This window comes from Pimephales promelas, chromosome 14, assembly GCF_988280905.1.
Source record: "Pimephales promelas chromosome 14, fPimPro1.hap1.1, whole genome shotgun sequence".
NCBI lineage: Eukaryota > Metazoa > Chordata > Actinopteri > Cypriniformes > Leuciscidae > Pimephales > Pimephales promelas.
Window position 1 is genome coordinate 29,802,913 of NC_142782.1, and position 15,121 is coordinate 29,818,033.

The following is a 15,121-nucleotide window of genomic DNA, read 5'->3' on the forward strand; positions in this document are numbered from 1 at the left end:
TGCTTTACGTTCAACAAGGGTCTGGTTGCCATGGCATCAATAACTCAAGAGATTATTGCCGGCAATAAAAACATAAGCACATTCCGAAGTGGATGTAGATGGCCAGCGCTCATATGAAATGTGTCATTGTAATGATGAGAAATATTGCTGCTGAAATGCTTTCGTGTCTTGACGCACGGGCGGCCACACGCATTCCCTCAGATCAGCGCGAACAGAGTTTTGGCATTTATGAGACCACCAGCTTTGCTCAATATTCATCTGTCATGTTTTAAGGACTCTTAATTTGTCCTTGAGCTTCTTCGCACTGTTCTTCTGATTCATTGCTGTTGTTTCCTTTTAGATGTGCCTGCTCGACTTTTACATTGGAGGACAGCGCCATCTGTCTGACGTCTGAGCAAAGCACCATGGACATAGATAGAGATGACGACTCAGTGCTGGATGTCTATTTTGTGAGTTTCTGCATTGCAGTTCTCGAGGGATCTATGTACCTTTATCAGGGTCATATTGAAAATCAAGTTGCAAGGAACAGAAGTACTGTATGTTCAATAGGTTGTAATGTCCTATGTTTTTTGAAAAGACATATTTGCAGTGTTTCATCAAATTAATTATCAATACAGTAGAATTCACTGTACTTTATCCCTCACAGCCTTGTTTTCACTCACATCAAATAAAATATGGCATCTACTCTGCTTAAGTTCCTTTAGATCTGCATTGATATTGTCAAAAATTATATTAAAATATCTATTATTGCATAATACTGTATAAAATGTTGTCTAGATAGTTGATTCTGATTTGTACTGAGTCACCAACCTTTTCCTTACTAATATGTAGGCTACTTACTCAATTCTGAAAGTTGTTATAAGGTAAGGGATAAGGTTAGGCAGTCAATATTATAAATTGTAATAAAAAAAAATTAAACAAATGATATTTTTACAATATAAATGATAACTTTTAGAAATTAATCTGATATTTATAAATGGTTTAAATGATTATAATATGTTAATTGAAACGTGTGTGTGTGCAATTATTATATTATCTTCTAAAAATAGATAAAAAATTGATTATTATAATTATTTATATTATATTTAAAACGTTTTTGTCTCTATTCAAAAAAAATATATTTTAAATATATAATGAATTTTAGATTATTTCCAGTAAATTTGTTAGTAGTAGTAAATAAACAAATATTATATAATAAATATTATTATATACATTTAAATGTAATGATATTTATAAATAATAATTTAAATATTACATTTAATTCTTATATTATAAATTTATAAATATCAAATTAATTATTAAAATTATGTTATTTTTATTAATATTTAACAACTTAAAAAATATATTAGAATATAAAAAAATATATAATAACTGCTATAAACTTTTATCATGTTGTTGATCATCTTTCCAGTATTTTTTAATAATAATAATACGGTAAATTAACAAATAATAACTTTTTTAATATGAATTAAAAAAATCAGAAATTGATTATATTTATAAATATCTATATAAATGATTACAATTGTTGAAATAAATGTATAAATATCAGATTTATTATAATAATTTATATTATATTACAACATTATCTTTTTTTAGAAAGATTATATATATATATTATTTATTTTATTTTTTTGAAATTTATACTGCCACTAATAACTTGTTACTGTTATAAACTTTGATCATGTTGTTGATCATCTTTCCAGTGAGGAGCAAAATGAGAGGTTTCTTCATCTCTCCCCTCCCCATCACCTCTGGATCCTCTTGTGCCAAGAGCGCCCCCTGCTGCCAAACAAATAAAAGAAGTCATCGTGCTGACTTTGCCAATACAACAACTACAAAAAGACATTTGTACATCTCCTTGGACTGTTTGAATGGACTGTGGCTGTAAGATGGACACGCAACCAAAGGCAGACTCAAAGAACTCCACAGATTTTTACATTAAAGGCAGCAAAGACAGAGACTGAAGATAGATGTGACATGCATAGACATGCAATAAATACACTCCTCTGATATGCAAAGATGGTTTCTAACGGCTATCCTCTTTACCTTCTAGTCTTTAGTGTCTAGATGCAATGCTTGGCGATTCAAACTCTAGCTAACAGAGCTGTTCAGATCTTTTTAAATGTGCAATTTTTCATACATTATACAAGTGTGTGTTATGGTAGTTCTCCTCACTGGAGCAATAATCCTGCTGTTTTATTTCCAAGGAAACACACAGTTTCTAGGAAACAATGGAAGTGTGACTTTAGTTCTCAGACATCTCTTATGAGCACAGATGTGTGACGTACTGTAAATGTAGGAGTGTAACTTCAGTCATTCTCAGATTTATGCTGGTACACAAGCTCCTGATAATCAAGAGTGGGACTCGCATCAGCAGTGTATCATTTACATCTATCCAGATGCCAGGGTGTTTTTATGTGCTTAAATGCAGATTAGGAGTCAATCTTTCATGTGGGGATTGGGTGAGTTTCATACACTCATATACATTCTCTCTGGAGATACATTCTCTCCTTTTAGAGGCGTCCAAACGATTGCCTGATGTTATGCTAGTGCGCTTCTGATTTTAAATGCCATGTCAGAACTGTCTTTTGAATATTATTATTGCACCTATGTTTGTTTTAAGGCCATAATTTATTAAATCATTATTATAAATTAACATTGTGTTTTGGTCTGAATTTCATGTTGACCAATATTGAGATTATCAGGACGTGCTGATAACCATTTTAACTTGGTCGATTTACAGTGTTGGATGTTGGATAACAAACTTAATTGAATTTTCATGGGTCAATAATAACAAGAAAGATTATGTGTTTCAAATATTAATAGCCTGATGTATTTTGTATATATATCATAAAACACATTCATTGGTTAGGGTGTTTGTGGGAAAGTTCTTGCTGTGATGCTGCGTTTCCCTTCGGATGTCCCTGTGATCTCCTTTGTATGTAAATTAGCTTGTCTAAAGTTTTGCTCCACAGTCCGTACTCTGGGTTAAGGTTTTTTTAAGGCCGACACGCTGACATCGCTGCTGAACACCTGCTACACAATTATGAACTCTGATCAAGCTTATGCATTAGAGAAATCTATTCACACCTAAATACAGAACTTAATATAAATATAATATAAAACTTAAACTTTGTTATTTTTATTTATTAAATGAGCGATCGTTTCGCTAGATAAGACCCTTATTCATCGTCTGGAATCGTTTAAAGCCCTTTGAACAGTTTGCAGTTTGCACTGAAATTGTCTTTTGGACCTTGAACCGTTTGGTTCCCATTGAAGTCCATTATAAGGAGAAAAATCCTGGAATGTTTTCACCAAAAACCATAATTTCTTTTCAACTGAAGAAAGTATGACATGGATATCTTGGATGACATGGGGGTGAGTAAATTATCAGCAAAAGTTTTTTTTAAAAGTGAACTACTCCTTTAAATATATATTTAAAAAAAAAATGTCATAATTTGTTGGTTTAATCAATCTTATTTTAATTAAAACCTAAAATATTTGTTAAGAAGTTGCCAGTCAGCACGTTTACAGAGGGCAAATCAAATCCTGACCCTATACTGTAAATACATCCCACAATAGTGTTCCTCGCCAGGTTGCAGGATGTTTTGCTGTGAGAGTAACACCTTCCCCCAGTTCTTTCTGTTGGAAGAGTCCTTCCATTCTAGAAAGTACCAGTCAGACCTCCAGCAGACCAGCTGTTCTGAGACACCACTGTCCTCCCCCTCCCATGAGGTGGCTCTGGACATTTGCTACTGATTTCTCAGCTGTCATACCCTCTCCCCAAATAGACCATATCAGAGACAGGCCACTTCACTGATGATAGGGGTGACCACATATCTGCAAATTAAAATGAATCCACCACAACAGGAGTAAATGACAGCATGATGTGGAATAGGGAATAACCACGAAAAATGTAATCTCAGGTTGTGACTGATAAGATGCATAATGTATTTGTATCACCAGGTGGGGTTGATGAAGATCGATCCACCCCTCACAATGAAATGGATCCATCCGTTATCCTGGTATGTGCCCCCCATGTGCAACAAATAGATATATAAGAGACCGTTGGGGGGGCGTTACAACTGATAAACCCAAAAGCAAAGGAACTACACTTTGACACAGAACAGATTTTCCTCTCAGGACGAAGCAGAATTCACTTCAATGACGGTACGTAACTATAGCATTATTAATATGTAGTCATAGGAGACAGAATAGGAAATATGTCTAATTTATAGAAAACATAAGTTGACAGACATTCACTGCGTTCAGTATTGTTGAGGCCACACTGTTGCCCAAATAAGGCTTGAGGGTCAGACAGTTGAAGTCAGATAACATGTGCTTGACCACTTGCTTGAGAAAATTGGAAAAAGTTTGAACATGTTTTGATGTGCGAAATTTAAATGTTACAAGGAATGTGTTTGAATTAAAGGTTTGTAATTAAGACAAGGCACTGAAGGCAAAAAACATTGTTTTTTTTATGCACTGGTCAATATGCCTTTTCATGTGTGTTTTCAGACTAGTGGAAAGTGTTAGTTTTTATTTATTGTCTGTTGCACTTTATCTATTTAAATGTGTGTCTGTAGATTTGAATTACAATACATATCTATAAGTTTTTTTTTTCTCAAAATGTGTTTTTTCACATGCTGAAATCTCCTTTAAACAAAGAAATCTGATACACAACATAATTAATGTGTACATATTTTTTATATATTTGAAAATATATACAATATATATATATATATATATATCATAAAAAATATTAATAATTGCATAAAAAGACTAATGCTGCTAAGTATTTTGTCTGAAAATGATCAAATGTAACACTATCCAACTTACTAAATTGTAACATTCTCTGATAGATGGGAGAAATTGAAGATCAAGTCCAGTTAAAGGATGAGGGTAACAAGCACTTCCAGGCTGGAAAAATCGACAAAGCCATTGAGTGCTACACTAAAGCCATAAAGGTCTGCAAAGACAAGAAAATGCTCGCGATCATCTACAGAAACAGATCAGCCTGTTTCCTGAAAAAGGTAAGAGTTTACTTCCTGTACATATTATGAGCCTAGTAGTGCATTTATGGGAAGTTTGTATTTTCGATTTAGGAAATTTTGTTATCACCTCAGGCTTGACTAATTAAATCTGTTCATCATTTAAAGTGATTGAATTTTCTGAAGTCTCTTCAGAAAATTTGGACCAAACCATTAAATTCATATAGTTTTACGATTGTTTCGATGTGTCAAAGTGTCAGTTAAAGCTGAAAGCTCTCTGATTTAATCAAAAATATCTTCATTTGTTTTCCGAAGAATGTGCTACAGGTGTTTTTTTAATATTTATTTAGGAAGCCACTGTATCAACGCTATAATTGCATATCATATTGTTATATTAGCTTATTTTGTTGTAAATAAAAAGCCTGACTGTTAAATAGGCTACCTATAAGTATTGTGCATGGTATTCCACCATGTTACGCACACCCAACTCATAAAGAACGGGGTTAAAATAAAATCACAACTTTTTGGTGGCATTCAACTCATAAATGCGATCTTTCCGACATGACTTGAAATCAAATATTTCTGCATGATTTTCATTTGATGTCTTGGTTTCCAGGAAAATTATAACAATGCAGCATCAGACGCCACTAAAGGTATGATTTGCAAATTAATTATTCCTCATCATTTATTTCAGCTCAGATTTTTCAAGTATACCATCAAACATCTTAAACACGTTTCTCTTGGTCCTACTAAAAAATGACTGATGAATGCTGATCTGTCATTTGCAGCGATCGATGTGGATGCTGCGGACATCAAGGCTCTGTACAGAAGATGCCAAGCATTCGAGAAGCTTGGCAAACTGGACATGGCCTTTAAGGACGTTCAGAGATGTGCAACCATTGAGCCTAAAAACAAGACCTTCCTCGAGACCCTCAGAAGACTCGGAGCTGAGATCCAGAAGAAGGTGAGGATCGCTTCTGTCAAAATGCTTTTGAGTTCACCTAACAAAACATCTGAGTTTCTAAGGAGCATATCTGATGTTCCCCACAGCTGAAAACGACCTTCTCAACTGACTCCAGAGTGCAGAACATGTTTGACATCCTATTTTCAGATGAATCAGATAAGGAAAAGAGAGAAAAGGTTTGAGCAGTTTCCAAGAACTCTGTTCCCTTTTAGCTTAAAAACAGTGAAGCAAAAGGAAATTAATCATTTGCAGTAAAATATCTCTCAGTTAAACTGAACAACATGTTTGTTGGGTCCACTAGGCTGCCAACAACCTGATTGTCCTGGCCAGAGAGGACGCAGGAGCAGAGAGAATATTCAAGGAAAACGGCGTGGCTTTACTTGTGCAGCTGATTGACACAGGAAATCCTGACATGATTCTGGCTGCTATCCGGACCCTGTCAGGAATGTGCACAGGCCACAGAGCAAGGGTGAGGAACAGACAAATAACCAATCAAATTTTTTTTACATCCTCTTACCTGAGAAGAAAAATTGCACAAATTAAAATGATACATAAAATGCACATATATTGAGACATTGAGACTTAGACTAAATGAATTTGTATTATTATTTATGTAGTATTCTATATTAAAATAAGATTTTTCTTCTTCTTATATTTAAATATAACATTTATGTAAGGGAAAAACAATGTCAAAATGAATTTGCTTATTTTTACTATGTGAATATATTATATAATAAATTCACATAGTACGTATTATATAAAATATAATTATTGTTTTTTTGAAAAACAAGAATAAAATACGGACTAAAATGTATTTAATGCAATAAAGAATGCAATATAAAAATATAGATAAATAATAAGGAATACAATAAATATTAAAGCGCAAGAAGACACGAAAGAGAACTCAGTTCTGTACTTGTGCACTGTGTGAGAAGTTTTAAATAAGCACATATCATCTTGCGCTTGAATGGAAGAAAGAAATCACACATTATGTCCAAAAAGCGAATGGCGAATATACTCTTGAACACAGTCGGTTTTGTCTTAAGTGAACCTAAACAGTTGAGAAATAAAACACGTGTAACACTATATTGGATCCATGCATTAGGTCTTAAAGTGACAACAGCATGGGAAAAAATCACTCACTGCTCTGGATTGAATAACTTTTGCAACCTTAATAAGTGTTAGTATATATTTAATTTATACAGTGAAGACTATACAGTAGTTATTTTACATTTGATTACTTAATTCAATTTCTGTACCTGAAAACTACTGTTAGACCTATGTGAAAAAAATTGTCTTTATTTGTACTATTGCTCATAAGTTGATTATTTGTTATTATTTTATCACTGAATGCTTACTTGTCTTTAGTCTTGCTAGTAGTTTTTGTGACCTGAGGTTTTTGTGAATTGTGATCTGAGGTTTGGTGTCATAACCTTTTTTTCCCCTTAAGGTTGTATTGGTAAAACACAGTGAATACTATTTTAATTTAAGTATTAATTATATATATTTACTGTATTTATTTATGTTTTCTTGATTTTATTTTTACTGGAAAAAATACAGACTAAAAGTTTGTGCGATAAATTATACAACAAAAGAATATATTCGTAACTAATAAGGAATACAATAAAGATAAAACACCCATTTTTATTTAATAGGGTCTTAAAGGTAATGTCTGTCCTCTTGGTACAATTTTAGTTGTTTGTGGCTATTTATTTATAAATGTTTATTAATAATATGTTTGGGTTTTAAAGGCAACTGCCATCATCCACATGGTGGGAATTAGCAAACTGTGCAGCATCATGGCTGTGGACAATGAAGAGATAGCCCTGGCAACTGCAAACCTGTTCCAGTGTGTCTATGACTCCCTTGCTGGAGGAGACAAGAGAAATTACGGCAAAGAAGAGGCCCTCGTACTCGGTAAGAGAGGACAGCTAAAGATTGTGACCATTTGAACCAATTTGCAATAGACTATTGAGTGTTAAAAGTGCAAACTGCTTTTGTCCGATGACTGGCAGACTCCACTAAGGACTTGAAGGATATCCTGCTTGCCTTGTTGGAGATGCTCGTAAGCAAGAGGGTGTCTGGACATGGCCGAGACCAGGCTCTGAACCTCCTGTCCAGGAATGTGCCAAGAAAAGACAAAAAAGACACTGATCACTCCAAGTGTCTTTTCACCATTGACCATGGTACGTTTCACCAGTATAGTACAGTGGTTCTCAACTTACAATCTTCACAAACAAGGCTTAAGCCTAGTGGTTCGAGTGGTTTTAAGTGAAAGCAACTAGCAGTGGCATATCTTAAAATATATCATTGCCATTGTCTCAAGATGACCATCAGTAATGGCATGTTTATAAAACCCAATTAATGTCCTAATTGAACTAATCCTGGCTTAATCCAAGCCCTGTTTGTGAAACCAGTTTTTTTTTTTTTTTTTTAACTAACCTCAACACCTTTTCCCCAAAAAAACTTTAGTTTAGGGTCCAATTCTCACTATTAACTAACTATTATGTACAATTAATAACCGCTTATGAATAATTAGGTAGTTGTTAAATTTAGGTATTGGGTAGGATTAAGGAATGCAGAATAAGGCATTAATGTGTGCTTTAATAAGTACTAATAAACAGTCAATATCCTAGTAATATGCATGCTAATAAGCAACTTTTGAAATGAGAACTAAAGCGTTAGCTTATTTATTGAAAAGGTCTTGAAAAACCTGGATGTAAGAGGAAGCCTGGTGATTTCTTGGCCTGGAAAAGTAATGAAAATGTATAAAATCTAATTTCCATGTAATGAATATACCAGGCTCAACAAGTATTGGGTAGAGGCTGCAAGTAAACGCATCTTTAAACTTAATGCTAATCCAGTAAATCACCAAAAAAAAAAAAAAAAAAGTAATCCACCCTTCAAATATTGTTACAGTTGAGAACCATTGGTGTAGAATGAAGAAAGAGATTACACATTGTATTCGTTGTCCAAAGCATTAGTTATTCTTGGCTGAAGGACTAAAATTACATGTTTAATGTTTTTTTTTTTTAATTGAATTGTCTCGAAAACAGGCCTGAAGAAGATTCTGAAGGTCTGCGGTCAGGTTCCAGATCTTCCTGATCAGTTGCCGCTGACAGAAAACACACAGCTGATTGCCAGCGTTCTCCTCAACAAGCTTTACGATGACTTGCGCTGTGACCCTGAGCGAGATAACTACAGAGATATCTGTAATGAGTACATTAAGTAAGTTCAACTTTTGTCACAAAACTTATAGACCATTTTGCAAGATGTAAACAACACTGGTTCAGAAGCACTTCCTGTTTCAGTTTTTTAACACTACATAAAAGCTGGGATAAAATACAACCAACAGAACATATAAAACTGAATCAAAATGTTAAACAAACGTCTTTAAGATGTTTTCTTTACATGTGAAATAAAGAAAACAGTTACAAACTGAAACAGGAAGTGTTTCTGGACCAGTGTTGTTTACATCTTGCAAAATGGTCTATAAAATTCATATATATATATATATATATATGTATATATATATATACTATTCTTAATGTCACTGGTTTCCATCAACAGGGGCAAGTTTGACCCCAATGACATGGACAAAAACATCCATGCCATCAATACTTTGTCAGGCCTACTTCAGGGCCCGTTTGACGTGGGCAACGCCCTTGCGGGTCATCAGGGAGTTATGGAGATGATGGTGGCACTTTGTGGATCCGAGCGTGAAGTGGACCAGTTGGTAGCAGTGGAGGCCCTCATTCACGCGTCTACCAAAACCAGCAAAGCCTCCTTCTTTATCAGCAATGGAGTAACTCTGCTGAAGGAAATGTACAAGAAAACTAAGAATGAGAAGATCAAGATCAGAGCCCTTGTGGTATGCAAACTGTAATGCTATTCAAACTGTGTTTGTTGCAGTGTTCATTAAGGATTGATTGAATGAGAGCAGTTGATATATTTTGTAACATAAATTTCTTTCTCAGGGTCTGTGTAAACTGGGATCAGCTGGAGGAGATGATTACAGCATGAGACAATTTGCAGAAGGTTCCACTGAGAAACTGGCCAAGCAGTGCAGAAAGTAAGAACGCTAGCTAGCTTTTTTTTTTTTGAAGGACTTATACTATGAGACATTACATTTTACTTTATATAGTTTAATATACTATAAAAACATACACTACTGTTCAAAATTTTAGGGTCAGTAAGATGTTTTTGAAAGAAATTAACACATTTATTCAGCAAGGATGCATTCAATTTATCAAAAGTGACAGTAAAGAAATGTATAATGTTACAAAAGATTTCTAATTCAAATGAATGCTGTTTATTTAAACTTTCTATTCATGAAAGAATTCTGAAAAATAAAAACTTCATCAAAAAAATGTCATCTGAAACTAAACTACAACAAAACGAAAATTCCCTTCAATGGAAATCAATGGAAAATCCTTAATTTCTGATGTCAGAAACTCATTAAATACATTTAACATAAAACCACCCTCTTACATTGTCGACAATGCCTATTCAGTGTTTGTTTTGTTTGTAATTGCTCCATGCAGATGTTATGGGGTCAAACTGCATTTAAACCATAGATTTGGTTTATTCCAGGTGGCTCTGCAACCCTACACTTGATGTGCGCACCAGGAAATGGGCCATTGAAGGTTTGGCTTATCTTACCAATGATGCTGATGTAAAAGATGACTTTGTTGAGGATGAAGCAGCCATGAGGGCCATGTTTGAACTCGCCAAGGTATGTGAAAGATCTAATAAACCTAATGGGCTCTATGCACGGCGGTATTTCCGGTGAAGCATTAGGGATGCTCGATAACTTCCGCCGATCATAGAGTCCAATGCAATACCGAGAATTTATATTGAATTTTATACTCCATGGTTATACTAATGAAACGTTAGTCACAAAAACAGATAAAACAGACACCCCTCGTTGTGTTTATGCTTCTTTTTAAAATTATATTAAATAAACATAACTATATATAAAATTACATCTAAACGTATGTACGTTTCGTTTCAAAGACGGGAGGACAGTTAATATTGAAGACTCTGCCATAATCCCGTTTTCTCCGGTTTTCCTCCGCTTTAATCTACACAACCGGAAATGGACGAGCATCCTTACGTCAAATGCGGAACTTATCCGTGCATATAGCCCATAGAGAAGATTCACATGTATGTACAAATTTACAGTATACATATTTTTCTCTCATAGTCAAAAGATAAGACCATCCTATATGCTGTCACCTGCACCCTGGTCAACTGCACCAACAGCTATGAAAAGAAAGATATCCTCCCAGAGATGGTGCAGCTGGCCAAGTTCTCCAAACAACACGTCCCTGAGCAGCACCCGAAGGTAACATACAGTAGATAGAATCCTATGATGTGGCAAATGAATCTATAAAAGTACAAATTTTACATTTAGTTTCTTAATAAATACTCATAAATATGTCACACTGCTTCCAAGTTGAGTTCATATATATTTTAAAGCATTTTGCTTGTGCTTTAGGATAAGAAGGACTTTATTGAAAGGCGAGTGAAAAGGCTATTAAAAGCTGGAGTGACATCAGCTATCGCCGTCATGGTCAAAGCAGATAATTCCATCCTGACCGATCAAACCAAAGAGATGCTTTCAAGGTGAAGATCTCTTTCATTTTTTTATGTTTTGTTCTGGTACTGTCGCTTGTTTTTGATTTTGGAACCTGATGCAAAAAAATATAATATAGCCTGATTATGTACAGTTTATTATGCTGCTGAAGTTAAAAATGATTTACTATTTTTGTCCACCCAGAGTGTTTCTTGCCTTGGCAAATGATGTGAAAGATCGTGGCACAATTGTAGCTCAAGGTGGAGGAAAGGTAAAAGACCACAGAGCAAATATAAACCCATATAGTGAATCTCATATTTTGCTAAATAAAAACGAATCACTACTATGTGCGACAGGCTTTGATCCCATTAGCCCTGGAGGGAACTAAAAATGGAAAAATAAAGGCCAGCCATGCTCTGGCTAAGATCGCTGCCGTCTCCAATCCTGAAATCGCCTTTCCTGGCGAGAGGGTAAGATAACCTTTTACATCTGTAGCCAGACAAAAGGCTAAAGCTTCAAGGGGAATGATAACTTAAAATACATTTTTGCATTTCACGACACATTATTGAAAACCATGATATTACACATTACTTTAAATATTAAGTATATTTTTTTCTGAGCATGAAAAATGCTTAAATAAAATTTAATATCTGATTTTCCATGTTTACTCTTTCCATTACAGATATATGAAGTTGTGCGACCACTGGTTTCCTTGCTAAACACAGAACGAGATGGAATGGAAAACTTTGAAGCTCTGCTGGGTCTTACTAATCTTGCTGCCTTAAACGACAAACTTCGGTGAGTGTCAAACATTTTAGTTAGGGATTTGTTTAAAACCCTGTTGAGGTTCGCATGATCCTACAGTAATTATTAGTGATTGATTTATTAGATGATTAAGAATTAGGTTGTGTTGAACTGAATGCATGAGCAGAGCATGTGCTGTCTGTACATGAGAAGATCCTATGTGATGAACGTGCATGAGAGGACCCACAGAAACAGGTGGAAAGGAGACTTTTGACCCCAGAGGCCACTCTGACTGGGCTAGTCAGCAAGCGCTGACCTTTTCTGTGAAGCATAAGAATTCCTAATCAGGAGCTGACTTGTACAACAAGAAACCTTGAGTTGGGTATAAAAGCTGTGTGGTGGGGGCAGTCTGGGACGTCACTCTCACCACAGGGCTACTTCTGTGTGTTAGACTGAACCTTCTTGCAAGAATAAAGGATTTACTACTACGAGTGTATCTTACGCATTGATATATTTGATTGATTGATTTTTGCCGTAACAACCCCCACCATTAATTATTAAATGTAAAAATTAACGTAAGGCAGGATTCAGAACCAACAAAACAAAGACCAAAATAACAAGACATCAGAACAAAAGGTGCAAAAGAATTGTAGATAAACACTTACAAGACTTCACAAATACATAAAATACAACCTGGACAGGAAGTGGCTTCCTAGAAGTTCATTGAGGGTTCCCTCTGGTGGGCTGGAGGAGGAACTGCAGGCTCTAATGAAATGCTGCAAATACGGTGTCACATTATGCTGCATCCTAATATGTATACTTTCCAGCTATATAGTAGGTGAAAAACAGTATATGAAAAGGATATATATATATATATATATATATATATATATATATATATACTGTATATGTGTGTGTGTGTGTGTGTGTATATATATATATATATATATATATATATACAGTATATAGAACATGCATTTTAATGGTTTTGAAGTAATTACTTACTCAAAAGAAGTACCTACTCAGAGAGTGAGTACTTGGATGGGTGGAAGTAAACAAGAAAAAACAGAAATCCATAAACCTAAAATTTTGAACTATTCTGGAAATGCATATCTAATTATTTATCTCTCTTTCCACAGAGTGAAAATCCTAAAAGAAAAAGCACTTCCAGAGATCGAAAACTATATGTTTGAGGAACATGAGCAAATCAGACAAGCCGCCACAGAGTGCATGTGCAATCTGGTTTGCTGCAAGGATGTATGAAATTACTACTGAGAATACATTATCCTTATCAAATGTAGCCTTTTTTGTAAGTTTGGATGTAAATATTGACCAGATTCATTATTTTGACAGGTTCAAGACAGATATCTACAAGATGGCAATGATAAACTTAAGCTTCTAGTCCTGCTCTGTAGTGAAGATGATGAGCAGCTTCAGAGGGCGGCTGCAGGCGCACTGGCTATGCTCACTGCCGCACAGAAGAAAATCGCTGTTAAGATGACTAAAGTGGTATGTATCATTAAACAGCCCTCACATCCCACTGCAATCTACCATTATTGTGGTGGTATACAGTAGTGTTTGAATCAGATGCTCATACCAAAGATGATAGACTGTAATATGATTTATTTTATTATTTACAGACTGGGCAGTGGCTTGAGATCTTGCAGAGATTGTGTCTCCATGATATCCCTGATATTCAGCACAGAGGTCTTGTGACAGTGTTTAACATGCTGGATGCTGATGATGAACTAGCCAAGAAGCTCATTGAAAGTGAATTGCTGGAAATCCTGACATATGTGGCAAAACTGGAGGACAACCCCAAGAAGCAGGATGCTATTAACGCAGCTCGGGCCTGCCTGTCTAGAGCCATGGATCAAGGACTTGTAAAGCCGTTTTCAAAATAAACAGAAAAAATTCATTGTGACGTGTCATTAGATGAATAGAGAATGGTCTGCTTTCTGGGAAAGTGGAAAGACTGCAAACCATTGGCAATTTTTTCTTTTTTAAAATTTTAATGATAAGAATATTTCCTTTTAAGACGATATGTTTGTGTGGCTGTTTGTTTGATCAGTGCATTTGGTATTTATTTCATAATATGTTTGTGTGGCCGTTTGTTTGATTAGTGCATTTGGTATTTATTTCATATTTCATGTATTTTCACATGTGAAGTTTTGATTTACTGATTAAAAACAATCTTTTTTGAGAAAAGATGACTGTCTGGAATCTGTTTCTTCATATTGGCATAATCAGATTTTTTTCAGATCTTGCATGGCCAGTATACTCGCCACATATGTTTGAGCACTGAACATTGAGCATGTTGTACAGTATTTATTCCAGAGCATGAGATGCTCTGGATTGGCGTATATGCCAGTGTGTTCCAGGTCCTCACAATATCCAGCAACTTCACACAGCCCTTTTTTGTGACCCCCCTAATACAGTAAAACTGCACATTTTAGAGTGGACTTTTATTGTGGCCAGCCTAAGGCACACCTGTGCAAAAAATCATACTGTCTAATCAGCATCTTGATATGCCACCCCTGTGAGGTGGATGTATTATCTAGGCAAAGGAGAAGTGCTCACTAACTGATTTAGACAGATTTGTGAACAATATTTGAGAGAAAAAGAAAAAGTTTTAGATCTTGTGAGTTCAGCTCATGAAAAATGGGGGCAAAAACATAATGCATTATGCATAAATACATTTATAATTTTGTTCAGAGTAATAAACCATGTCAAAATAAGTTTATTGTTAACTAGTTCATGAATGATACCTAATGCATTAAGGTCAAATTAAACCATTTTATAAAGGATAACGTTTTTTTCCACAATTCTAATTAATTATATGTA

At 34.9% G+C, this 15,121-nt stretch overlaps 2 protein-coding genes across 3 annotated transcripts in view; both read left to right on the forward strand.

Moving 5' to 3' along the window:
* Window positions 1–2,652, forward strand: part of pip5k1bb (phosphatidylinositol-4-phosphate 5-kinase, type I, beta b) — a 51,129-nt gene extending 48,477 nt beyond the window's left edge. For both annotated transcript variants that reach the window (XR_005621799.2, XM_039665072.2), the window contains 2 exons: window positions 341–449; window positions 1,704–2,652. Coding sequence is in view for 1 of the 2 variants with exons in the window: in XM_039665072.2 (XP_039521006.2) it covers window positions 341–449; window positions 1,704–1,706 (112 nt within the window). In the remaining variant the exon portion in view is untranslated. The remainder of the gene's footprint in view (window positions 1–340; window positions 450–1,703) is intronic.
* A 1,342-nt stretch (window positions 2,653–3,994) lies between these two features.
* Window positions 3,995–14,478, forward strand: unc45b (unc-45 myosin chaperone B). The gene is made up of 20 exons (XM_039665088.2): window positions 3,995–4,170; window positions 4,863–5,033; window positions 5,608–5,644; window positions 5,780–5,955; window positions 6,042–6,131; window positions 6,257–6,424; window positions 7,707–7,872; window positions 7,971–8,141; window positions 9,012–9,183; window positions 9,526–9,826; window positions 9,933–10,027; window positions 10,549–10,690; window positions 11,162–11,302; window positions 11,456–11,583; window positions 11,738–11,804; window positions 11,890–12,003; window positions 12,216–12,331; window positions 13,417–13,534; window positions 13,631–13,786; window positions 13,918–14,478. The coding sequence occupies exons 1-20, from the start codon at window positions 4,165–4,167 to the stop codon at window positions 14,179–14,181; spliced, it is 2,799 nt and encodes a 932-aa protein (XP_039521022.2). The 5' UTR covers window positions 3,995–4,164; the 3' UTR covers window positions 14,182–14,478.
* The last annotated feature ends 643 nt before the right edge of the window (window positions 14,479–15,121 follow it).